This window comes from Macaca thibetana, chromosome 14 (genome assembly GCF_024542745.1).
Source record: "Macaca thibetana thibetana isolate TM-01 chromosome 14, ASM2454274v1, whole genome shotgun sequence".
Lineage (NCBI taxonomy): Eukaryota > Metazoa > Chordata > Mammalia > Primates > Cercopithecidae > Macaca > Macaca thibetana.
In genome coordinates this window covers 74916533-74941704 of record NC_065591.1, presented here as the reverse complement: position 1 = coordinate 74941704, position 25172 = coordinate 74916533, and the positions used below count along the sequence as shown (strand labels likewise).

General features: G+C 40.9%; 1 protein-coding gene and 1 pseudogene across 4 annotated transcripts in view; both read right to left on the bottom strand.

The window, feature by feature from the left end:
• The window catches only part of PCF11 (PCF11 cleavage and polyadenylation factor subunit), a 29195-nt gene extending 25004 nt beyond the window's left edge, over positions 1–4191 (bottom strand). For 3 of the 4 annotated variants that reach the window (XM_050755768.1, XM_050755771.1, XM_050755772.1), the window contains exon 1: positions 3553–4190. In XM_050755768.1, coding sequence (XP_050611725.1) covers positions 3553–3744 — 192 coding nt within the window. In that variant the 5' untranslated portion in view covers positions 3745–4190. Of the gene's footprint in view, positions 1–3552 lie in introns of all 4 variants that reach the window. The other variant, XM_050755770.1, reaches the window with a different exon arrangement.
• Positions 3857–25172, bottom strand: part of LOC126936504 (uncharacterized) — a 29798-nt pseudogene continuing 8482 nt past the window's right edge.

Here is a 25172-nt window from a genome sequence, read left to right as displayed (position 1 = left end):
CTTTTGAAGTAATCTTTATGAAACTTAAGTGTTCAATCAAGTTCTCACTCTTACAATCCTTAGTTGAGCACACAAAAGCTCAGAATTACCAGGATGAACAACAGCTGTAATCCCTAATATACTCATTTAACATTCAATGAAATTTCAAGTTCATGTGGTAAAAAGACCTGTGTTTTAAGTGACAAAAATAAAGAGGAGGCGAGGGAAAATTACTTTATGTAATCCAAGTGTCAGTTTTGGGACCCATATTAATTTACAATGGTGTGCCTACACTCAAAGCAGTTTTTAGACCTCTTGTAGAAACTAATTTCCATAGGCATATTTTATATGTTCAAGTCTATGAAGCTTTTGTTACCTGTAAAATCACTAGGATTACTTCTCTATAATCCAAATGAACAAAAATTAAAAACACTTCACCTAGGAAGTCAATGGCAAAACACTGAAACTTGCACAACAACATGCAGGAAGTTGCAAGTTTGTTACTCAGACAAGAAAAACTGGATGGAGCAGCCGCTGAATCATGTAAATCAGGTTGAACTTGACTCTGGAAACCAGGATTTGTCCTGAAGATTTTCTTCACAGCCTGGACTCTCCGCCGATAGTTTCCTCTGACATGCACAAACCAGGGGTTATAAATTTGTGCAGAGCCAGTGTTGTGATGCTGATATACAGGTGGCCCTTTCCAAAGTAAAGAAATGTTGCCCCAGTTCAACGGCAATGCCTACCCACCACTGGCTTTTAGAAGGCACAGCAAGCTTCCAGAAAGCATCAGCAGGTTCACAGACTTGTTGAGGAGCATTAAGACACACCATAATAGTCTTAACTCTGACTCCAAAGGAGTACCCATGATTTTTTAAATACAAAACAAAAAACTTAGGTTATCCCCATTTACCCACCCCACGTGTATAGGAATCTTAACCCTGATAACACTTACCCATAGCTGCCTGAAGCTAGGGTAGGCTCACAGTTCTGGAGTACACAATGCCATATTTAATAAAACCAATTGCCCATACAAGTGTGTGGAAATGCTCTTGCTTCTGATAACACCTTTACGACCAAAAGTTGGCTAAGGAAACCTTTGAATAACTTTATGAAAACTTTCTTTTAAAGTACTGTCCAATAAAAGGGTTCACCCACTGCATGTGGGTCAACTATATTAAGTACGAACATGTCAAATGGTTTACCGCTGTGTCTTTACCTTACCATGTCATGTTTTACACCACTTTAGTCATTATGGTACTTATGAAGATAAACAGGCTCTCTTTAACACCAGTCTGTTAAGTAGGCTAATTTTTTATTGTACAAGTGAAGTCCTTATATGTATTATTTTTTGCTACTGCTCTCTCTTGGGAGGAGTCAAATTAAGTGTGAATCCTTTAGTAACGCAGAGAAGCTAAAGAATAAGGACACAAACATTCACCTCCAAAACACAAAACCAGGCCAGTTTGCTACCAAATAACGGAAAATCCCTCCCCTCACCCTCGATCCCAACCAGGATTAAGATAGTTTCCCCAAAGTGCCTTTTACATCTTTTCCTCAATCTGGCTTTACAAAAATAAGCAGGAAACGTGTGCCCCCAAAATTTCAGTCTTTTACCAGCAAATAGCCCATCTATTTTCATCACTGTGTAGCGATATACAAACACAAGTTTTATGTGGTCACTATATTCAGCATTTAGTTTTCGGTTCTCGAAGGTCTTCTGGATCCATTAAAAACCAGCAAGGAAACTGTTCTTTTGAGTGACAACCTGAGCTGCTCAATATTAGGCGCTGTGGAATATTAAATCCCAAGATACGAGGTAATTAATTTTAAAACTCAATGTTTTTGCCTTAAAAACATGAGTGCTTTAAGGCATTTAATGTCAAGTTAAGCCTTCAACAAGGCAAAAACTAAGTTTTCATGTCCAAGATGTTTGTGGTATCAATAAAAAGCATGTTGAGTATGAGGAATGCTTCCTTTTTAAATCTCATACTTAAAAAAAAAATAGCTGTTTTACATACACATTCACAGGAAAAAGTGAACGAAAACTTGTATTTTAGCTGTCACACTGAGCATGATAAACTTGTTGAGGCCCTTAAAAGAAAAAAGGAAAAAAACCTTCCTTTTCGTCCTCTTTAAAGTATGAAAGGACCACCTGAAACCGTGTATCTTGTGAGGAGGTTTACCCAAAAGAGTGGATGGAACCTAAAGAAGAATGAACCCAAGTCACTTAAAGACTTTTGTTTAAAACACACAACCACGTAGATAAAAATAAGTCTTGGAAACAGATTCTACACCTTACAAAGGTAAATAAAAAAGACAAATACATATTTTATATGTTTTATTCACAAATTTTATAATACCAGTCACACATTTCAAAACCATTTATTAGAGTCAGACCACTCAGTTTTACACTAGACAGAAACCGTCTCTAAACAATATATTGGTGGTTGTTGTTAAAGTGGCCTTTAAAAAGGGGTTCACTCTGCTAAAAGGAGGCTCATCCTGATAATTGCAATCACTAACAACTAGAAAAAACTAAACCGTAAGTACAAGCTTGAAAAATAAAATGTAGCACTGGGACGCTATTAAAACTCATTGTAACTAAGTTTAACAGTAACTTTACTTAAATGACATATCGCTCCCATATGAATCCACAGAAGAGGAGGACTACAGGGAAATATAAGGTGGCAGAGGACCACTTCTATCAAGGGGTAAAGAAAAACACTCCTTCGCTATCAGGGAAGGGAGAAAAAAAGAGAAAAGGAAGAGGAGGAGGGACTGAACTTTTCAGAGAAACTGCAAGTACTTGTTACCCTCTGGGCCAGTTCTCCACCTACAGGTTGGATAAGATCTCCTCCCCCCACCCAAACCCCACCCTCAACCCCACTTGCCCCTATTTTGGGACAAATTAGACCCTCCAATAGGAGAATAAAAGTTTTATCTAGCCGCCCCCACCCCAAAATGGGGCTGACGGGTGTGAGCAGCTGCCTGGCTGGCAGGGAATGGATTCTCCTCTCTTCCCTTTCGCATCATGTGCTTTTCAGGCGCCATGTTGGGCTCCTAACAGGCGGCTGCTCCACTCGGGGCCAAATCCCTATTCCCACCCACCAACAGCTCGCTCCCAGGTCCCCCTTCACCTCCTTCCAACCCACAGAACACAATTACCAAAAAGGGTGCTGGGGGAAAATGGGAGACCCACTCTCCCACTTCCCAGGGGATTAAAATGGCTTATGTTAACTCTTACTTCCCCAAACCACAAACTGCCTTTAAGTCTCCCCCACCCAAAAGGGCTCTATTCAAAGCGTGTGTGTGTCGGGATATACAATGCGGTGGCCTAAAAAGGGAGTTGGTAAGCGGAAGTGGGACTCCACCCTTTATCCTCCCCACTCCCTCCCCCCGAGAGGCCCATGCTCCAAGCCTGGGCCAAAGACCGAGCCTGAGTTGGAGGGGGGTGGGGGGTTGGAGAGAAGGAACACTGTCCCCCTTGGGATGGAAGCGAGACCTGGGATGAGGCTGACACTAAAATCAGGGAGTATTAGAAGAATAGGAGGCTGCGGGGTGTATAAAAACCTTGGCGGTTTGGGCCTCGATGAGAGAGACGATCTCCTTGGCGAAGGGCAGGTTCTCCTCGGCTAGAATGGTCAGCATATTGATGTGCGGCTTGCTATTGAAGGTCAGGTCTTCGAGCGATGACTGATAATCCCGACAGGCGTCCTCCCGGGCCCCCGCAGCACCGGCCTCGGCCGGCGTCTGCTCTGACATTGCGCCGCGGCCCCCCTCCGAGGTCCGCCGCAGCTGAAGCTGAAGCCGCTCTGGATACCCCGCCTCCCTTCCGACTCCTCTTCCTCTCCCCAGATCTCTCGCGGCTCCGGCTTCACCACATGCTGACCGCGGAGGGGGGATGGGGGACGACACAGGGGGAACCTCGGGTATGAAACGCCGCCGTCTCGCGGGTGATCTCCGTCCACTTCCAGCCGCCACAGAAGCTTCTTTCTCCACAGACACAAAATGGCGGCGGCAGTGGCGGCTCCAGCTCCGAAAATGTCTGTGTTCCCAACCGCTGCGTCGTGCGAAATGAACTAGGGGAGGGGAAATGTGCGGTAAAAGGGCGGGGCCGCTGATAAAACCAGGCGTGATTGGCTGGCCCGGTAACGTCACGAGCCCCGCCCCCGGCCCTTCCGCAGGACGTCCTGGCACCGCCTTCTTCTCCGGCCTCTACCCGGACTTTCGCAACATCTACGGCTCGGAGGTGCGCTGGAAAAGACGGCCCTTCTCATTGGCCGATTCATAAGGGACTGTTCGGTCATTTGTTACCATAACAACCCATTCAGGGAAGCCAATAGGCCTGGGGAAGGCAGTTCCCGAGGCCCAACCCAACCACTTTAAGAAGAAGGCTCAGCCGTCCCCTCTTCGTCCCTCCCTCTAGCTTCCCAGCCACTGAGCGGGCCTGTCAATCATCTTTCCTCCCGCCTGCCCCGTAGCTGCTACCGACGGTGGGGGCTGGAGGGGGCGGAGGCTTTCTGCGGCCGCACCCCCTCTCTGTTAGCGTCTCAGGTGCTCTCGAGAGCCTGGGAGGGTCCAGCTGACGGGGCCGGTTACCCCTCTGGGAACTGGAAAGTGAGAGGGAGGTGCTGAATTTACCCGTAACCTCGAAAAGCACTGCTGGAGAGTTTATTCCAGCACGCCTCTTCCCACACCCACAAAAATACCTAGGCGAGCTTGCCTGAGTTGAATCCCCAGGAAAATGCCTTTTATTTAGAGGTTAAGTGTGAAAGGCTTTTTCCTTGGGGGTTTGGAGGAGCTCTTTAAGGAGCCCACTCTGAGCTCTAGGAAGAGTGTTTCTCAACAGCCACAGTCAGCCGGACCCTAATATCTCCACTGTGAATCTGCATTTCAGAACCTGCTTAGCATACACTGTTTGGGGCAAGTAGGAAGACACACACGCATACACTTTTTTTTAAACTTGTGGGGCTCTCTTCCCAGGTTGGAAATGATGCTCGCAAAACACACAAAGCTTTCAAATAAATAGTTCACTATGGAGCTGCGACATAACACAAACCAAACGTAATTTTTTCATTGAGTAGTGATATTGACCTAAATATAAGCTTTTAAAATGTGTCAATTACGGGCTGGGCGCGGTGGCTCATGCCTGTAATCCCAGCACTTTGGGAGGCCGAGGCGGGCAGATCACGAGATCAAGAGCTCGAGACCATCCGGGCCAACATGGTGAAACCCCGTTTCTACTAAAAATACAAAAATTAGCTGCGCGTGGTGGCATGCGCCTGTAGTAGTAGTCCCAGCTACTCGGGAGGCAGAGGCAGGAAAACCGCTTAAACCCGGAAGGTGGAGGTGTCAGTGAGCCTAGATCTCGCCACTGCACTCCAGGCTGGTGACAGCGAGAGTCGTCTCAAAAAAAAAAAAAGTGTCAATTACCTAAAATTGCTTTTCCATTGCCTTCCGTAGACTACTAGGCATTTGAGAGATAATTTGTTGCTCCCCAGAAGAAATTGCTCTTAAAAAATAAACTTAGCCGGGCATGGTGGCGGCCGCCTGTAATTCCAGCTACTTGGGAGGATGAGGCAGGATCGCTTGAACCAGGGAGGCAGAAATTGCAGTGAGCCGAGATCGAGCCACCGCACTCCAGGCTGGGCGACAGAGTAAAACTCTCTCTCAAAAAACAAACAAACTACCTTGTCCCATAGAAAGTAACATTTTCGTTTCTTCTTTTTGTTCGAGTTTTTTAGCATCTTTATTGATGTATAATTGAAACATAGTGAACTGCATAAAATGTGCTGCAAAGTTAAGTTTTGACATGTATTTTCCATTTTTTTCTTAGGGTGATATCACACATGAATGAAAAGTAAAACCTGGGGAGGAAAACTGGTCTTCCCTCATTTGAAGCTAAGGAATATTGTTGAATAAGTATTTATAATCTCAGTAATTTCACACTATTGTTAGTGGTGAAATTTAGATATACTAGACAGTTTAATAACATTCAAAGTTTTATTTTCTGGAGGGAAATGACCAGGGTGAAATAGTCCTCTGTTCATTTCCTTTTCATTTTAAAGGTGAATTTCATTATAGAACTATCTATCTTTTACAGTTTTAACTTTCTTTTAACAGCAAAGTGAACTTCTAAAAAAAAATGAAAGGCTGCAAAGCTCTGATTTGGCTTTTATTGTATCCCTCATAGACTATATACAGAGTAAACAATTAATATGTTTTAGCACATAAATCAACAAACCTATGTCCCCACAAATGACATGGAAAACTCAAGTGACTAGCAATCATTTTCAAATCATGTGCTATACTGTAACAAGAATATTTTTTCTTTAAATACTCAGGACAGGGCACAAACTAGATAACTGAAATTTTACATACAAATAAGTGCGCAAAAATTCTCTCATGGATTTTCACTGCCAGTTCTTTCGTCAGAATATGCAACTAATTTACTTTCCACCAACCTTAAACCCTGGTTATTTCCTATCTCTATGCTAGGTGCAGTGGTGAACAACATAGCCCCTTGGCCATACCTTCATGAAATGTATACCTCAGTCATAATCTCATGTAGTAATGCAAAAAAGTACTACATTTGTCCAGGAGCCAGTGGTATCCCAGAACTATTTTCAATAATCAAATCCACTAATTATTGTTTCTGCAGAATATGAAGCATTTCCATTGTTTTCTAGGAAAATAACTATACCCTTCCCTTGGTTCAGAGTATTTACAGGAGGAGTTAATTCCTCCTTTAAAAAAACCTCTCAGCCTGGAAGTGGTAATAATTATCAAAAAATTAATTAAATTGTTAATTTAAATTTTAAAAACCTCTGTTCTATCTAATCAATAACTTTTCTTATGTAAGTTTTTGATATCATTAGAAAGATAGAAATGTGGATACTAAACACAAAAGTAGAAAGGACATAGGCCAGGTGCCATGGCTCATGCCTATAATCCCAGCACTTTGGGAGGCCCAGGAGGGCGGATCGCTTGAACTCAGGAGTTCGAGACCAACCTGGCCAACATGGCGAAACCCCGTCTTCTACCAAAAATACAAAAAATTAGCTGGGTGTGGTGTTGTATGCCTGTAATCCCAGTTACTCCTTTAAAATTTATAGACCAGGTGCTGTGGCTCATGCCTGTAATCCCAGCACTCTGGGAAGCTGAGGTGGGAGGATCACTTGGGCCCCAGAGGTTGCACTGAGTTGAGATCATGCTACTGCCCTCCAGCCTAGGCAACAGAGCCAGACTGCGTTTCAAAAAAAACAAAAAAAGGAAATAAAAATTAAAAGCCAATCCCTTTAAAATTAAATAGTTATCGAGCACTGTCAGCAGGTAGAATTTCCCCCTTTTATGTGTAAATCCAGCGTGTGTAGATAATATGCAGCAATAATATTTACCTGTTATATATTATATATGCATATACATTTATTTATTCTTGCTAGAAATATGTAGTTTACTTATATAAATTTTTTTTTTTTTTTGGAGACAGGGTCTCACTCTGTCACCCAGGCTGGAGAGTGCAGCGGCGCAATCTGGGGTCACCGCAACCTCTGCCTCGGGAGCTCAAGGGATCCTCCCACCTCAGCCTCCCAAGTAGCTGGGACCACAGGCATGCACCACTACACCTGGCTAGTTTTTTGTATTTTTGATAGAAGATGGCTTTTCAGCATGTTGTCCAGGCTGGTCTTGAACTCCTGGGCTCAAGCAATCCTCCCACCTTGGCCTCCCAAAGTGTTGGGATTACAGGAGTGAGCCACTGCTCCCTGCAACATTATTATTTACATGTTTTATAACCACAAAAGTAATGCATGCTTATTTTAAAGAATTCAAATACAAGTACACAAAGAAAAAATGAAAACTCCCTCTCTCTGCCCTTGACCATAAGGTAACCACTGCTCACAGTTTAATATCTATCCTTCCATGTCTTTTTTAATGAAAATACACATAAACACAGTATATAAAGCTTTTTTGTTTGTTTGTTTGTTTCTTTAATTTCACCATCTTTCTGACTGGGAAGTGTAAATCTTTTTATTTTTGATTTTTACAAAAACATAATACATATGTGTGTATATATCTAATATTAATAACTTGCATTTATTTATTTATTCTTTATATTTATTTTATGTATTTATTTATTTATTTTTGAGACGGAGTCTTGCTCTGTTGCCCAAGCTGTAGTGCAGTGGCATAATTTCGACTCACTGTAACCTCCACCTTCCAGGTTCAAGCAATTCTGCCTCAGCCTCCTGAGTAGCTGGGACTACAGGCACCCACCATTACTCCCAGCTAATTTTTGTGTTTTTAGTAGAGACTGGGTTTCACCATGTTGGCCATGTTGGTCTTGAAGAACTCCTGACCTCAGGTGATCCACCTGCCTTGGTCTCCCAAAGCACTGGGATTATAGGAGTGAGCCACAGTGCCCGCCCTAACTTGCATTTTAAACTCAGGGTGTCACAGACAGCCTTTCAGGTGCATGGACTTCCTTTAAAGAACAGTCGAGATGCTGTATAATTCAAAGCATTTGTTTTTAAAGTTTGTAGCTTAGAAAGATAGCTATAGCAAGAATCAAGCCATTCTTATATTGGCTATAAACCAGGCTCTAAAATTGGCATGTAGCAGATATTCAATGAATATTTGTTGACTGATCCAGGCCGTGATTTCAATTTCACCTTGCTTGTCCATTGTTATCCTCCAACAGTATGAATAGACAAATGCAGCATTAGTCCAGAACCTAGGGCGGAGGTTGAACTTGGTGTTATGGAGTTTAGAGATAGTGATTATCAGGAAAGGACCCTGGCTCACAATTCAAATGCGTGATAACCAAATTCCAAAAACCAGTTCATTGTTTTAAGACTTAGAAATTATATGTTGCCAGCAATCTTTTCACTCATTTGCAGAAAAATATGATTTAGTGAACACTAGTTCTTAATTTTAAGTTTTACTCCCATATATTTATCTTAACTATTGGCATCTCCTTCCATATATAGATGAAAAAAGCAAAAGAACAAGCAGCAAATGAATACTAACCCCCAAAACATGAATTCATAACTAATTATATACATAATAATCTGCATTGTTATATATTATTATCTGGGGTCTCTCTCTAGAAATAGAGAATAAAAAGTCTAAACTAATAGAAAACTTCTAAAAATATTATTTCATAACAAATTTTATTTATAAAATATATAGCATTCTCTGGAATATATATATGTGTGTGTATGTGTGTGTGTGTGTTTATATACATGTATTTAGAGAAAGAAAGAGAATAAAAGATTTTCTTGGGAAAAAAGTTGCTTCTGTTCATTCTTTCATTTGTTCATTCAGTGCGGCCCATGCTCTCAAGGAGCTCATAGTCAACTGGGTAAGATAAGAAATTAAACCAGGGTGGGGCACCGTGGCTCACACCTGTAATCCCAGCACCTTGGGAGGCCTAGGCAGGCAGATCACTTAAGGTCAGGAGTTCGAGACCAGCCTGGACAACATGGTGAAACCCCGCCTCTACTAAAAATACAAAAAAAAATTAGCCGGGCGCGATGGTGAACGCCTGTAATTCCAGCTACTTGGGAGGCTGAGGCAGGAGAATGGCTTGAACCCGAACTTAAGAGGTAGAGGTTGCAGTGAGCTGAGATCACGCCACCTGCACTCTAGCACTCCAGCCTGGGCAACAGAGCACGACTCGTCTGGAAAAAAAAAAAAAAAAAAAAGGGTCGTCTGCTTTGTGTGCCTAAGTAAAATATAATGTTGCCTAATGAAGGGTAACAGAGTGGAAATGTCATGGGGAAAAAGTAAATGTACTGTATATCATATATTTGGGGGTGTTGCAATATTGTTTATTTTACGCGCTGTCATGGTTTGAATGTCTATTTTTTGTTGTTGCTTCTTTTTCTTTGTCAAATATGCTATTTTGACATATGGGTTTGGTTATAAAGTTTACTCTAAAACTTATGTGAATTAGCTATTTTTGTTTCTTTTGAGACAGAGTCTTGCTGTGTCGCCCAGGTTGGAGTACAGTGGCGTGATCTCAGCTCACTGACAACTTCAGCCTCCCAGGTTCAAGCGATTCTCCTGCCTCAGGCTCCCAAGTAGCTGGGACTACAGGCACGTGCTACCACACCCAGCTAATTTTTGTATTTTTAGTAGAGACAGGTTTTCACCATGTTGGCCAGGCTGGTCTCTAACTCCTGACCTGAAGTGATCCACCCACCTCGGCCTCCCAAAGTGCTCGGATTACAGACGTGAGCCACCTTGCCATGCCTAAAAATTATGTGAATTAGTTTTAACTGCATTATATTCTAAAATTCATTTCCTGGCTGGGCAAGGAGACCCCATCTCTATGGAAAAAAAAGTTTAAGAAAGGAAAAAAAAATAGTAAAATTCATTTTTCCAAATTGGTGGTGGTTTCTGTGAGTCAAAATAAAAGAGCTCATTCTCATCGCATAAGTGGTTTTCTGCTACTGATTTTTGCTTGAGAGGCCTGGTTCATCTGCTTTCTCCAGAGCTGTCCTGTGCCAGGAAATAACTTAAGCCAAGGCAAACATAGAGCCTGTTATCAGACAAGTGAGTTAAACCAAAGGGATGTATACATGGATTATTGCATGGAGAAACCATAATTAAAATAGTGGTTTAAAGCATGAAGTCTGACGAAATGATTGATTGTCTCTGCAGCAGCTTCTTAGCCTCATGACTTTTAGGAAGTTATTTAACTTCTGTAAGCTTCTGTTTTCCCATATTTAAAAAGAAAATGACAACTCTCTCCTCGTAATGTTGTTACAAAGATGGAATGAGGCCGGGCGCAGTGGCTCACGCCTGTAATCCCAGCACTTTGGGAGGCTGAGGCGGGTGGATCACGAGGTCAGGAGATCGAGACCATCCTGGCTAACACGGTGAAACCCCGTCTCTACTAAAAACGCAAAAAATTAGCCGGGCGCGGTGGTGGGCACCTGTAGTCCCAGCTACTTGGGAGGCTGAGGCAGGAGAATGGCATGAACCCTGGAGGCGGAGTTTGCAGTGAGCCAAGATCGCGCCATTGCACTCCAGCCTGGGCGACAGAGCAAGACTCCGTCTCAAAAAAAAAAAAAAAAAAAAAAAAAAAAAAGACGGAATGAGATGACATACCCTATTGTGAGACTTTACCATTGTATATTTGACCCAGCAAACTCACTAAAGACAGATTTACTCAAACACCGAGAAATAAAGTACATAGATTATGCATTTCAGGATAGTTTCAATTTGTTGTCACAAATTGAAAACAATTTAAGTCTGGGTGTGGTGACTTATGACTGTAATCCCAACACTTTGGGAGGCCACAGAGAGAGCATCACTTGAGCCCAAGAGTTTGAGACCAGCCTAGGCAACATGGGGAGAACTTGTCTCTACAAACTTTTTTTTTTTTTTAATTAGCTGAGTGTGGTCGTGCACACCTCTGGTCCTAGCAGCTACTCAGGAGGCTGGGGTGGGAGGATCACTTGAACCTGGGAAAGAAAGGCTGCAGTGAGCCATGATCCTGCCACTGCACTCTGGCCTGGATGACACAGCAAAACCCTGACTCAGAAAAAAAACACAACTTAAATGTCCAGTAGTAGAGGACAAGTTTATTTATAGTACCTATATGCAACAGAACAGCAGTTCTCAAACTTTTAAGTCTCAGGGCCATGTTATACTCCTAAAAATTAATGAGGACCCCAAATAACTAGTGTATATGGATTTCATATGTTAATGTTAATTATTTTATAAATTAGAATTTATAAATTATTTAAAACATTTATTTAAAAATAACAATAATAGGGCCGGGAACAGTGGTTCACGCCTATAATTCCAGCACTTTGGGAGGCCGAGGTAGGTGGATCACGAGGTCAGGAAATCGAGACCATCCTGGCCAAGATGGTGAAACCCCATCTCTACTAAAAATAAAAAAATTAGCCAGACGTCATGGCATGCACCTGTAGTCCCAGCTACTCAGGAGGCTGAGGCAGGAGAATCACTTGAACCCAGGAGGTGGAGGCTGCAGTGAGTCAAGATCGCACCCACCGCTGCACTCCAGCCTAGGCAACAGACCAAGACTCTGTCTCAAAAATAAATGAATAAAAATAACAATAATAAATCCTTTGCATGTTAATATAAATAATGCTTCTTGAAAAATAACTATATTTTCCAAAATACAAAAAAATCAATGAGAAAGGCTGCATAATTCACATTTTTGCAAATTTGTTTATAATGTCTGGCTTAATAGAAGACAGATGGATTCTCAGGTCTGCTTCTGCATTTACTCTTGCAATAACACAGGTCATGTACCTTCTGGAAAGCTCAATTGTACTCTAGTGAAAGAGTGAAAAAGGAAAATAACATCTTGGGCTCCTTATGAAAATAATTTTTACTTCAAGCCCACCTGTTACGTTGGTGACTACTGCGTTGAAATATAATACTATGTGCCTTTTTAAAAGAAAGAAGAAACAGTGCTACTGTAGAGCAATCTTTAAGATATATTTCATTTCAACTATACCACAAGGCAACCATTAAAAAAAAATGCATTCATTGAAAAAATAAGTAAATAAATAAAGGCAAGATACAGAACTGTTTATATGGTATTCCAGCACTGCATTAACTAAAAAAAATTCAAGGGAAAAGAATATATACATGTAAATATGTATTTGTACGTAGATGTAACATCACTAGAAGAAAATAAAAAAGAACTGGTAACATTAATTGCCTATGGACCAGGCAACCAGAAGACAGGGCAAGAAGAAATCTTTTCAGTTATCTTTTTAGTGTTTTAAACTTTTTACTTTAAGGGGCTGGGCACGGTGGCTCACGCCCGTAATCCCAGCACTTTGGGAGGAAGAGGCCAGCGGATCACCTGAGGTCAGGCATTCAGGACCAGCCTGACCAACATGGTGAAACCCCGTCTCCACTAAAAATACAAAAATTAGCCAGGTGTGGTGGCACGTGCCTGTAGTCCCAGCTACTTAGGAGCCTGGGGCAGGAGAATTGCTTGAACCAGGGAGGCAGAGGTTGATGTCAAAAAGAGAAAAAAAACAAAACAAAAAAAAAAAACTTTCTGCCTTGTGAAAGTATTAACAAATCTTAAAAATAATTTGTTTTTAAATAAAGAGATTATATTATATATATATAATATAATATATATATAATATATATATTATTTTATTTATATATTATTTATGCTTTCCACATGCCTGGTAGATGTTCAGTTGATATAATGCCTTTTGATTCTGAGCTAAAACCATCATTTAAAAAGTTTTTTTAACAACAGGAAAAATGTAAAACAATTGAGCATCTTTTATCCTGAATGCACACTTATTAAACTGCCTTAGAATTAAATTCACGAAATCCAAACATCCTGATTATTGCAGTTATTTTAAATCTAGAATGATCATAATTGTGGAGATAGCCAAATATGACTCTAAAAATAATGTCCAAGTCAATCAGGCAGTAAATATGAGCTATCTAGTCAATCCAATGAAGAAACCTGAAGGTGAATTATAAAATTTCATAGAGCCAGGTCAGCATAAACTTTTAAAAAATGTTTTATAAGGGCTGGTGCAGTGGCTCATGCTTGTAATCCCAGCACTTTGAGATGCCAAGGCAGGCAGATCACTTGAGGTCAGGAGTTCATGACCATCCTGGCTAACATGGTGAAACCCCATCTCTACTAAAAATACGAAAATAGACAGGAGTGGTGGCAGGCACCTGTAATCCCAGCTATTCCAGAGACTGAGGCAGGAGAATTGCTTGAACCTGGGAGGTGTAGTTGCAGTGAGCTGAGATTGCACCACTGCACTCCCGCCTGGAGGAGATTGATACTCTGTCTCAAAAAGAAAAAAAAAAAAAAAAAGCAAAATATTTAATAAGAACAATTGATTTGAAAGTTTTTGCTGCCTATCAATCAAGTTTAAACTCTCAATAGCTTAGAGCCACAAATATTTATTTCCTCTCTCATAGTTCTATAGGTTGGCTGTGGCTCTCCTATGCTTGGCTGGAATCCACTGGGCTTGACTTCAGACTGCTGATTAGGTTCAAGTCTGCTCTACATATTTCCTCATTCTCCTTGGACCAGTGGCTACCTCGGACATGTTCTTCTCATGAAGGGTCACTGGAGTCCAATAAAGTAAGCAGAAACATAAGATGCCCCTTGAGAAACTGGCCTGGAACTGGCACACTTGTCACTTTGGCCCATATCTCATTGACCAAAACAAGTTACAAGGCCAAGCACATCATTAGTTGGGAGAGGAGAGGTATTCTCTGCTTAGTCATGTGAAAGACACTAAAGAGTTATGTGGTAAGGATATAGATGGAGAATGCTAATACAGGAAGGTCATGAAGCATTGGAATAATAATTCAATCTATCACATCATTTTAAAAGAGCTACACGTGGTCCTTAATGGCTCAAGAACAATGGCTCTGGGTATATGCAGCCCAAGACAAAATCTCTGGTCCATAAACAACTTCATTCTGCTGAGCTGGTAACCCCAGTTTCCTTGGATTGGTAAATAGAGAGACAATGAAGTAAATCAAAACCATATAGGGATCATCTGTATGTATTTGGAATTTAAAGTCCTTATTGGAGGAGAAGGGAACAAGAAAGTGGCAGCAGTAGGGGTTTGTGGCCAGGGTAAGCTGCCACTTTGCTCTGTCACCCAGGCTGACTCGTCAGCCTTTCAACCTTATTGAGTATGTCAGCTCAAGGTGCTGTTGCTCCCACACACTGAGTCATCCTGGAAGACGGGAAGATCCAGCAGCAGGATTTTGGCTAAGCGTGTAACAGAGCGTAAAATTGAAACCCTCTATTATACATAAAATCTGTATTTCCCTCAAGGTGTTTGAAACCAAAGATGAGATGGAACTAAAGATGCAGCCCATCCCTGACCAGTTCAACTATTGATAGAATCAAAGTGATCAGTTCCTTACCCTAGATTCCTGACAGAAAGAAAAAGGCATGTCCTGGATCAGGGGTAGCAAGGTGTTAAATTATATACTTCAGTGCATATTTTGGTTGGCTGGTGGCATGTTTTGTTCAGTTTTGTTTTGTTTTGAGACAGGTTCTCTCGCTATGTTGCTCAGGCTGGTCTCCAACTCCTGGTCTCAAGTGATCTTCCTGCCTCAGGCTTCCAAGTAGTTGGGACTACAGGCACATATTGAGTCTATGTTTTTTAAAACAATATCTTGCAGTCAGAAATTAAAAATTAAAAAATTTAAGATGATGCAGGCAACGTGACTAAAAAAATCAAAGGAGAAAAAAAGGTCAATAAAAGTAAATGACCCAGATGGATTAGCGTACAAGGACATTAATAAACTACTATAAATGTATTCAAGGAATATGAGAAGATATAAATGAATGAATAGAAAGAGAAACAATTTCAACAGAGAAATGAATATCTAAAGCAAGAAAAAAGAACCAAATGGAAATCTCAGAAATAAAAGAAAAAAATCTAAAGTTAGAAATGTAATTCAGTAAACTTCTGGCCATTATATCCAAGTCACCTTGATTACATAAATGAGATAGTTTGACATAACTGATGGAGACTTGAGAAACACCTTGATCTCATCAACAGCACGTTAACATTCTAGCTCTTTAGTGAATCCTTTGCTCAGAGAATTTGCTTCCTTTTCTTTCTGTTGGTGCGTATTTTACCTTTTACCAAAAGTCTGTTTTGGACTCATGATCTCCTTTACACCTTCACTATCTAGAACATTTAAGAGGTATTTCTATAACAATAAAGCAAATACATGCATTTATTTTTAAAATAGTTTTTATGTTTATGATTAACACAGAAAAATCAGCTGCTCTATGATCACAGAGGAGCCAGGATTTTCATATTTATTTATGTTTATTCTTTTTCAAAAGAAATATATATTTCTATTTATTCACTTCATTTGTAATCAAAGAGATTCTGTTTGCAAGTTTCCATGGTCTTATTTGTACCATCCATGAAATGTTTTTACTCCTCCTGTTACAAATCAAAGGCCTCAACAACCAAAGACTCTAGAACTTGCTACCTCTGAATCAGAATTGTGACATCATACCTCAGATAATCTATATCTCCAATGATACATTCAGAGACTCTTGTTGTATTTGAGATGTGTGGTGTTATTTAAATAAATCGAGTATTATATTAATTTAGGCATGTCATTCTTAAAAAGTACTATTTATAATTTTAGATAACTTCGCATTTTAGATTATCTGACACTTGACCTTCCAATTCACAATGAAAAATATGTAATTGAGTGATTGATTTTAGGCTTATAAAATAATTTTACTGTTTATAAATAGTATTCCAATATTTAAAATAATTTAAGAACTTAGAAAGGTTTTGCTTATGTGGCCAACCATTTAAAGTGCTTAAAAGCAAATAAAATGGGCTGGGTGCAGTGGCTCATGCCTGTAATCCCAGCACTTTGGGAGGCCGAAGCAGGCGGATCACGAGGTCAGGAGATAGAGACCATCCTCGCTAACATGGTGAAACCCGTCTCTACTAAAAATTCAAAAACAAAATTAGCCAGGTGTGGTGGCAGATGCCTGTAGTCTCAGCTACTCCGGAGGCTGAGGCAGGAGAATGGCCTGAACCCAGGAGGCAGAGCTTGCAGTGAGCCAAGATGACACCACTGCACTCCAGCCTGGGGGATGGAGCAAGACTCCGTCTTGAAAAAAAAAAAAAGAAAGAAAAAGAAAATGTATCAAATTTATAAATGCAATTTAAATGTTTAAAGAAACTCAAGTTGAAAATAGGTTTAATTTAAATTTTTGATAAAGATTTATTTATTCAAATTGAGTTGATTGAACATTAATAAGGTAATTTAAATATTTTACAGTATATAAATAGAATAATTAACTTTATTTTAATTCAAAGTCCTTCAATTGTCATCTTCATATATGGAATATTAATTTTTTAAAACTCATGAAAAGTCTTTCCTATGTATAAAAACAATTCTAGGGCCAGGTGCAGTGGCTCATGCCTGTAATCTCAGCACTTTGGGAGGCTGAGGCAAGCGTATCACTTGAGGTCAGGAGTTCGAGACCAACCAGGCCAAAATGGCGAAACCCCGTCTCTACTAAAAATACAAAAATTAGCCAGGCATGGTGGTGCACGCCTGTAATCCCAGCTACTTGGGAGACTGAGGCAGGAGAATTACTTGAACCTGGGAGGTAGAGGTTGTAGTGAGCCAAGATCATCCATTGCACTCCAGCCTAGGTGACAGAGCAAGCGAGATTCCATCTCAAAAGAAGAAAAAAAAAATTCTAGAACTGTTTAAAAATTCACATTAACAAAATCCTTTGTTAAGTCAGATTAGGTAATAAAAGTTAAAGGTATCTCTTATTATTTGAAAAGAATATATCAAATTTTTGTTTAAATACAATAATAATCAGCATGTTAAATAATGCAACTTTCGTATGCATTCCTGACAACCTGATATTCTTCATTTGAAACCATCAAAGAACTTGGAGGCTACACAGTGTACTGTGGGTTCCTATTTCTTTATTCTGCAGCCAGAGCCATCGTTCTAAACATTTGTGGCAAAAACTTAAAAATTTTTTTTTTTAAATTTTTATCCCACACTACACTGATGTAGTGCTGCAAAAACTTAAACCCCTCTACAGCTTCCCATTGTCCCCAGGATCAAGTCCCAAATCCTACAAGGTACCACTTACTCTGGCCCTTGCCTACCCCTTAAACCTCAGGAAGCCAGTCTTCCTTGGTTCTCTCTCTATTCCAGCCACATTAGCCTCCTTTTCACTAGGGCTTTAGCAATGCCATTTCTTCTGCTTGGACTGTTTCCCTCTAGCATTCCCTCCCCAAAACATATACTTGATTAATGTCACTTTCCCAAAGAGGATTTTCCTGACACTCCAGACTTAGTGAGGGACCCCTGGTTTTAAGTTTTTGAAAAAGCTTAAAAGGGCCGGGCGTGGTGGCTCAAGCCTGTAATCCCAGCACTTTGGGAGGCCGAGATGGGCGGATCACGAGGTCAGGAGATCGAGACCATCCTGGCTAACACTGTGAAACCCCGTCTCTACTAAAAACTACAAAAAAATTAGCCAGGCGAGGTGGCGGGCGCCTGTAGTCCCAGCTACTCAGGAGGCTGAGGCAGGAGAATGGCGTGAACCCGGGTGGCGGAGCTTGCAGTGAGCTGAGATCCGGCCACTGCACTCCAGCCTGGGTGACAGAGCGAGACTCTGTCTCAAAAAAAAAAAAAAAAGAAAAAGCTTAAAAGAAATCACTTTTCTTTGTCATAGGTTGTTGAGGCAACCTTAACCTCTCCCTTCCGAAGTAAAATATATTTCAGGTGTTTATAGTATTTTGCTATTATAAACAATGACCCAACTAACACCTTTGTACATTTATCTACTACAACAGATGCCGTGGGTGCCCCACTGATAGTCCCTTAGCACTCATTGTTTCCTTAAACATAGTGAAATATTTACTTCGACCACCTGTGACTATGCCTTAGGCTTTCTCAGTGGTAGGAGACAGCTTGGTCCACAGTGGGCAGAGCATTAACAGCCCCCTCTCCCCAGTAGCCCACCATCCAATGATGAATAGGAATTTGTAAATATCCCAACTTCCTTGGCTAAGGCACCGCTGAGGCAATTTTTTTTTTTTTTTTTTTGAGACGGAGTTTTGCTCTTGTCGCCCAGGCTGGAGTGCAATGGCACGATCTCGGCTCATTGTAAGCTCCACCTCCTGGGTTCAAGAGATTCTGCTGCCTCAGCCTCCCGAGTAGCTAGGATTACAGGCACCCACCACCACGCTGGCTAATTTTTTGTATTTTTAGTAGGGACGGGGTTTCACCATTTTAATCAGGGCTAGTCTTGAACTCCTGACCTCAGGTGATCCACCTGCCTCAGCCTCCCAAAGTGCTGGGATTACAGGTGTGAGCCACCATGCCCAGCCCGATGCAAATTTTATGTAGTCTCCTTGAGTGGAATTGAGCCTCAGTTTCCCACATCAGTAACCTTGCATTCTGTATGGTCTACCTTCCCTTTCCTTTCTCATTTTGACACTTCTTCAACAGTGATTCTGGGGTTACTGTCCAAATAAACTACTTAAATTCAATGCCTTGTCTCAGGGACTGTTTCAGGAAGCCCAGCCTAAAACACTGTATTTTCCTATTTAGAGTCACTCAATAATTACAAAGGTGGAATTGCCAGTTCAAGGGTTAAGCATTTTAAATTTTGATATGTAACGTCAAATGGCTCTCCATAAAAGTTGGTGTAAGAGGCTAGACACAGTGACTCATGCGTGTAATCCCAACACTTTGGGAGGCCAAGGCAAGAGGATCACTTGAGTACAGGAGTTCGAGACTTGTGTGAGCAATAGAGTGATACCTTGAATCTACAAAAAATCAAAAAATTTGCCAGGTATAGTGGTGTGCGCCTGTGGTCTCAGCTACTTGAGAGGCTGAGGCGGGAGGATTGCTTGAACCTGAGAGGTCAAGGTTGCAGTGAGCCATGATTATGTCACTGCACTCCAACCTGGGCAACAGAACAAGACCCTGTGTCCAAAAAAAAAAAAAAAAAAAAAAAAAAAAAAAAAAAAAGTTGGTGTAAGAAACACCTATTTTGCAAGGACCACAACATTTTTATTATTTAAATGTATATTCTATTTTATTTCATATGGGATTCAAGATATATTTCTAGCACTGAGCAACTGTTAACCAAATTACTACTAGCATCTTTTGGTAACCTGTTGAGAGAACAAGGGCTTTGGAGTTACGGAAACCCAGGTTAGAGTTCCACGTCTTACTTTTTAATTATGTGTTAATATGACTTCTTAACTATGTGACCTTGGCAAGTTATTAATATATCTAAGCATGAGTTTCTTTATGTCTAAAACAAGCAAAACAAACAAAAAGCAATACCATAGATTATTTGAGGAATAAATGTGATGACATATTTTAAAAACAAAGAATGAAACTTAGTATAGTGCCTGGCAAGTAGTTAGAGCCCAATACATGGTAATTATTACTGTAGCAAAAGAACAATGACATTCGTATTCATGTCCTATAGTACTAACGACAGTAACAAGGACCTAGAAAATGCTCAAATGTTATTGAACTGAATTACCTAGTCTATACAGTTATTGTAGAGATCAAATGACAGAACGTGTATAAAAGTGTTTCAAAAACCAGAAAATATTGGAGAAATGTGGTGCTACCTGTCCCCTACCAATGAGTCAAAGCCTCAGTTTTTATTTTTCAGGAACAGTTGGCTAGATATGTGTCCCTCTTCCTGCTCCTCTCTAAAATCAATATTTTGAGGCATTTTTAGACTTCACTGTGTGAAACTACCATTTCTCCATCTATCCTGCTTGCAGCTGCCCCACTTAGCTGTCAGGAGCAACTGCTTTCAGTATGGAATCTTACTGCCAATCATCCTCAATCAAGCTCCTCTAAGCCAGTGGGTTTGTGCCACAGGCAGTCATATTGAAGCCAGGAGTATGTAATTTTGATTTGGATATTTTGAGACAGTCTAAATTTCAAATATTCTGATATTTTATTTTATTTTGTTTTGTTTTATTTTATTTTGAGACAGAGTCTTGCTGTGTTGCCCAGGCTGGAGTGCAGTGGCATAATCTCTGCTCACCTCAACTTCCTCCACCCAGGTTCAAGAATTCTCCTGCCTCAGCCTCCCAAGTAGCTGGGATTACAGGCATACATCAATACACCTGGCTAATTTTTGTATTTTTCATAGAGATGGGGTTTCACCATGTTGGCCAGGCTGGTTTTAAGTGATCCACCCACCTCGGCCTCCCAAAGTGCTGGAATTGCAGGCATGAGCCATCGTGCCTGGCCTATTATGATATTTGAAACTGATTTTTGTGAATTCTTATAATCCATTTTATATAAATTTACTATTATCAATGTATTTGTTCTATCCTTGGATTTTTGTTGAATACCTATCATGAGATAAGCACTGTCACAATGTTGAACAAGACAGACATGATCCTTGTCCTCAAGAAGCAAGCTCTAGATGTGGTTTAATTTTTATGTTTTTGTAAGACTTTCTATATGAATAAATTCACAAACTGGAAAAAAGTTTTTCAAAGCTAGTGTCCAGATTTTTCATTTGTAAAAATATGGCCACTTTAGTTGTGGAGAGACACAAAGAAATATAACCTTCTGAACAGTCCTCTCAGAAAATAGAGGAGGAAGAAAGAGAATTTTACTTTAAAACCAGGCACTTTACTTAAATTATCTAATTAAATCATAACAACTTGTGAAGAAAATGTTCTTATCTCCATTTTAAGAAGAACTGAGACTTAGGCTAATAGTCTTGCCAAAGTCTACCACTAACAAATGCCATTACTAAAATTAGAACCCAGTGTTTCCTGGTTCCCCAACCCAAGCTTTTTCTCCGACTCCATTCTACCCCAAAGCAAGCAACCAACTATTAAGCCAGAGAAGTATTATGAAATGTTACTTACAATGGGTGGGATATAAAAGAACATGTTTCTTAAACACAAGGGGCTGATATCTGGTTGAGACACAAAAATAACGTGAACTAAGCTAAGCGACTTCAAACATATTAAGAGTTCCTGGGAAATACAAATGGGTACATTGAAGATTTCAAGGTAGTTTTCATAGAAAATATATAAATTGCCCTAAATTCTCCCAGGCATCTGTATTTCCCATACCACTAGGTGATTTGTCTGATCACATTGTATTCCATTTGTTTTCTTGTCTTTCTTCCCTCCAAGAATGTGAACTCTGTGAGGTCAGAAACCGTGTTTGTGTATCATTAACCTTGTGGCCCCATAATCTAATGCAATGTCTACTTCATAATAGATAGTAGGAGTTTGAGAAAAGTTGAACTAAAGTGAGATGTCACTTGAGAACTGGGTATGAAAGCATGATTTAAGATGAACAAGAGAAGAGCAATCCAGGTGGGGGCACTAGTGGAGGAAAGAAGTGAGGAAGTAAGATCAAATGTGATATGTGTGGTAGTAGTAATCTGGATGGAGCCGAGGTAGAAGTCTGAAAAATTGAAGGCCATAGCTATTCCAGTGTTGATGGGGCCACCTGTGAGCTGGAAGGGAAGACTTCCCAGTCCAGAAGGCAAACTTGGGATATTATAGGCCCCATAAGCGAAATGGGAAAAGGTATCCACAACCATCGTGAGAACAGAAGCAGTAGGAGCACTGGAGAAACTTGCAAAGCGCTCATGATCTCCCAACAACAACACAGACTCTCTGTGTGCAGCCTGCCCAGAGGAATCAGACTGTGGCAATTGCTTCATCAGTGCTGCTAGACTGCATTCCAGGGCTGAGTTAATGATCCCATCTTTCCATTTGATCCTAAGTATAGCTCTGGGCGAGGTCCAAGAAAACATCCCTGAGTGCTAAGGGTAGCAATTAGAAAGCACCTCTTCTGGCCAGGTGTGGTGCTCACACCTGTAATCCTAGCACTCTGGGAGGCTGAGGTGGACAGATCACGAGGTCAGGAGATTGAGACCATCCTGGCCAACATGGTGGAACCCTGTCTCTACTAAAATACAAAATATTAGCCAGGTGTGGTGGCGCGTGCCTGTAGTCCCAGCTACCTGGGAGGCTGAGGCAGGGGAATCGCTTGAACCCTAGAGGCAGAGGTTGCAGTGAGCTGAGGTTATGCCACTGCACTCCAGCCTGGCGACAGGGTGAGACTCTATCTCAACTAAAAAAAAAAAAAAAGAAGGAAAAAAAGAGAAAGCACTTCTTCCATTGCAATCTTCCCCTTGTCTCTTCATACGCCCTTCCCACTAAATCCTGACTGTCCCTCAGAACTCAGAATCCATTGGCTGAGTTGCTAAATTCTTTAGCCTACTAGAGCGAATCAGAGTGAGACTTAAAGGACCAGCGCAAAACAAAATGAGTGTGATGCTATATTCTTTCTCTTTCTTTCTCTCTTTCTTTCTCTCTTTCTTTCTCTCTCTCTTTCTCTCTTTCCTTCCTTCCCTTCTTTCTCTCTCTTTCTTTCTTTCTTTCTCTCTTTCTCTTTCTTTCTCTCTTTCTCTTTCTTTCTTCTTTCTTTCTTTCTTTCTTTCTTTCTTTTCTTTCTTTCTTTCTGATGGAATCTTGCTCTGTCACCCAGGCTGGAGTACAGTGGCTTGATCTCAGCTCACTGCAACCTCCGCCTCCCAAGTTCAAGTGATTCTCCTGCCTCAGCCTCCCAAGTAGCTGGGATTACAGGCACCCACCACCATACCTGCCTAATTTTCACATTTTTAGTAGAGACGGGATTTCACTATATTGGCCAGGCTGGTCTCGAACTCCTGACCTCAAGGCATCTGCCTGCCTTGGCCTCCCAAAGTGCTGGGATTACAGGCATGAACCACCACAGCCGCCTATGTTTCTTATCTTACTCTGAAGAGGCCCAATTTTGACAGGCTGAGAGGAGGAGCCTTCCACATGCTGGAGCCATTTAGCCAAATTTTCAAGCACAAGAGGCATCAGATTTTGGCTACTGTTTGGTGTAAAATTTTCAGAGGGTAGGGAAAGGCCTTATTGTAAATATCAATCCTAAATAAACATATGAGTCCCTATGACAAGCTATATTAAAGGGAAGAAGACTAATTCAAGATAAGGGGTCTCAAAATTTGAAAGCTGTTCCAGCTTCACAGAGGCTCTTTCAAGATCTAAGAATAGAGAACAGACCAAAACTACTGCATATTTATCTATGTGCCTAGAGAACTGGGAGGAGAATTTTATGGGGATTATTGTTGTCTTAAAAAGGACAAACTCTCTACTTGGACAGTTTTAAGTTTGTTCTTGCCTAAGAGTACAGTTTGCAAAAAGAGCTTTTGTCCACGGTTGTTGACTTGAGCTTCACAACAGCCCCATGAGTTCATTATATCCCAGTTTATAGATGAAGGGTCGGATGTTCAAAGAGGCTACGGTCGCTGGGTAGGAAGCTCCAGGATTGGGACCAGAATCCAGGTTGTCCTTCTCCTGGTGCAGCGCAGGTTGGGGTTTTGTTTCCCATTAAACATGTAATCCAAAAGTGTCTTTATAGTTTTTATTTCCCACTAGCAGAAATCAAATCACATCCTCAGATCTGTGATCTTACTAAGAACTTGGCAAACATATACGAGTCTGACCATTAGCCAGGCATTAGGCCAGGTCCTAAGAACACAGAGGTAAGTCAGTCATATACTTTACCCTTAAGGTCCCAGAATCCAGTCTAAGAGGCAGACATATAAACAATTAGTTGTAATGCAGTGTGCTAAGTGCTATGATTCAATTAAGAATTGGATATAGAGTTGAATAAAGAAAGATCAACTCTACTTGTGGTGACTGGGGGATAGTCTCCTGGAGAAGGTGATGATTAAGGGAAAACTTTAGAAATAAGTAGGAGTGTGTCTGGTGGGCAAGGGGGAAAAGACATTCTTGGCAACATTAACAGTTCATGCAAAGGCATAGAAGTATGAGACAGTATGATGAGTTCAGTGTTTCATTATACACTAATGGGTGCAAAAGTTATACTTCCTGACGTGACTCTTTTGAATCAGCAGTGCCCACTCCTGTAGTCTGCAGTTCCAAGCACCATTCATTCATTTAGCAAATATTTACTGAATCCCTACTATATGGTGAGCTCTGTTCAAGGGGCTGGAGATACAAAAATTCAAGCAAAGTCTCTGCCCTTAAAAACTCTAGTGGGAAGAAACAGGCAATAAAAAATAGTAATACATTAGGGGGTGATAAGGGTTATGTAAACAGGTAGCTGCCACCACCACAGAGAATATAAGTTCTGGAAATACATTATTCAAGATTAGTTTGGCTACACATAACAGAAAAATCCAATATAGTAGAGATTTACACAATGCAGAATTTATTTCTCATGTAAAAGAAGTCTTGAGATAGATGGTTATGGCAAGTTATCAGATTATCAGAGGCCCAGGGCCCTTCTCTCTAGTCCACATCCTTAGCAGGTGGCTTTAATCCTTATGTTCCAGGACAGATGCTGGAACTCCAGGAATTCTATCATCATATAGACAGCAGGATGGAGAAACAAGGAAGGGTGGGCCTTCTTCCTTTGAAAGAGATGTAAGAATAGGCAGGGCACGGTGGCTCACACCTGTAATCGCAGCACTTTGGGAGGCTGAGGTGGGCAGATCATGAGGTCAGGAGATCGAGACCAGACTGGTCCACATGGAATACAAAAATTAGCCGGGTGTGGTGGTGGACACCTGTAATCCTAGCTAC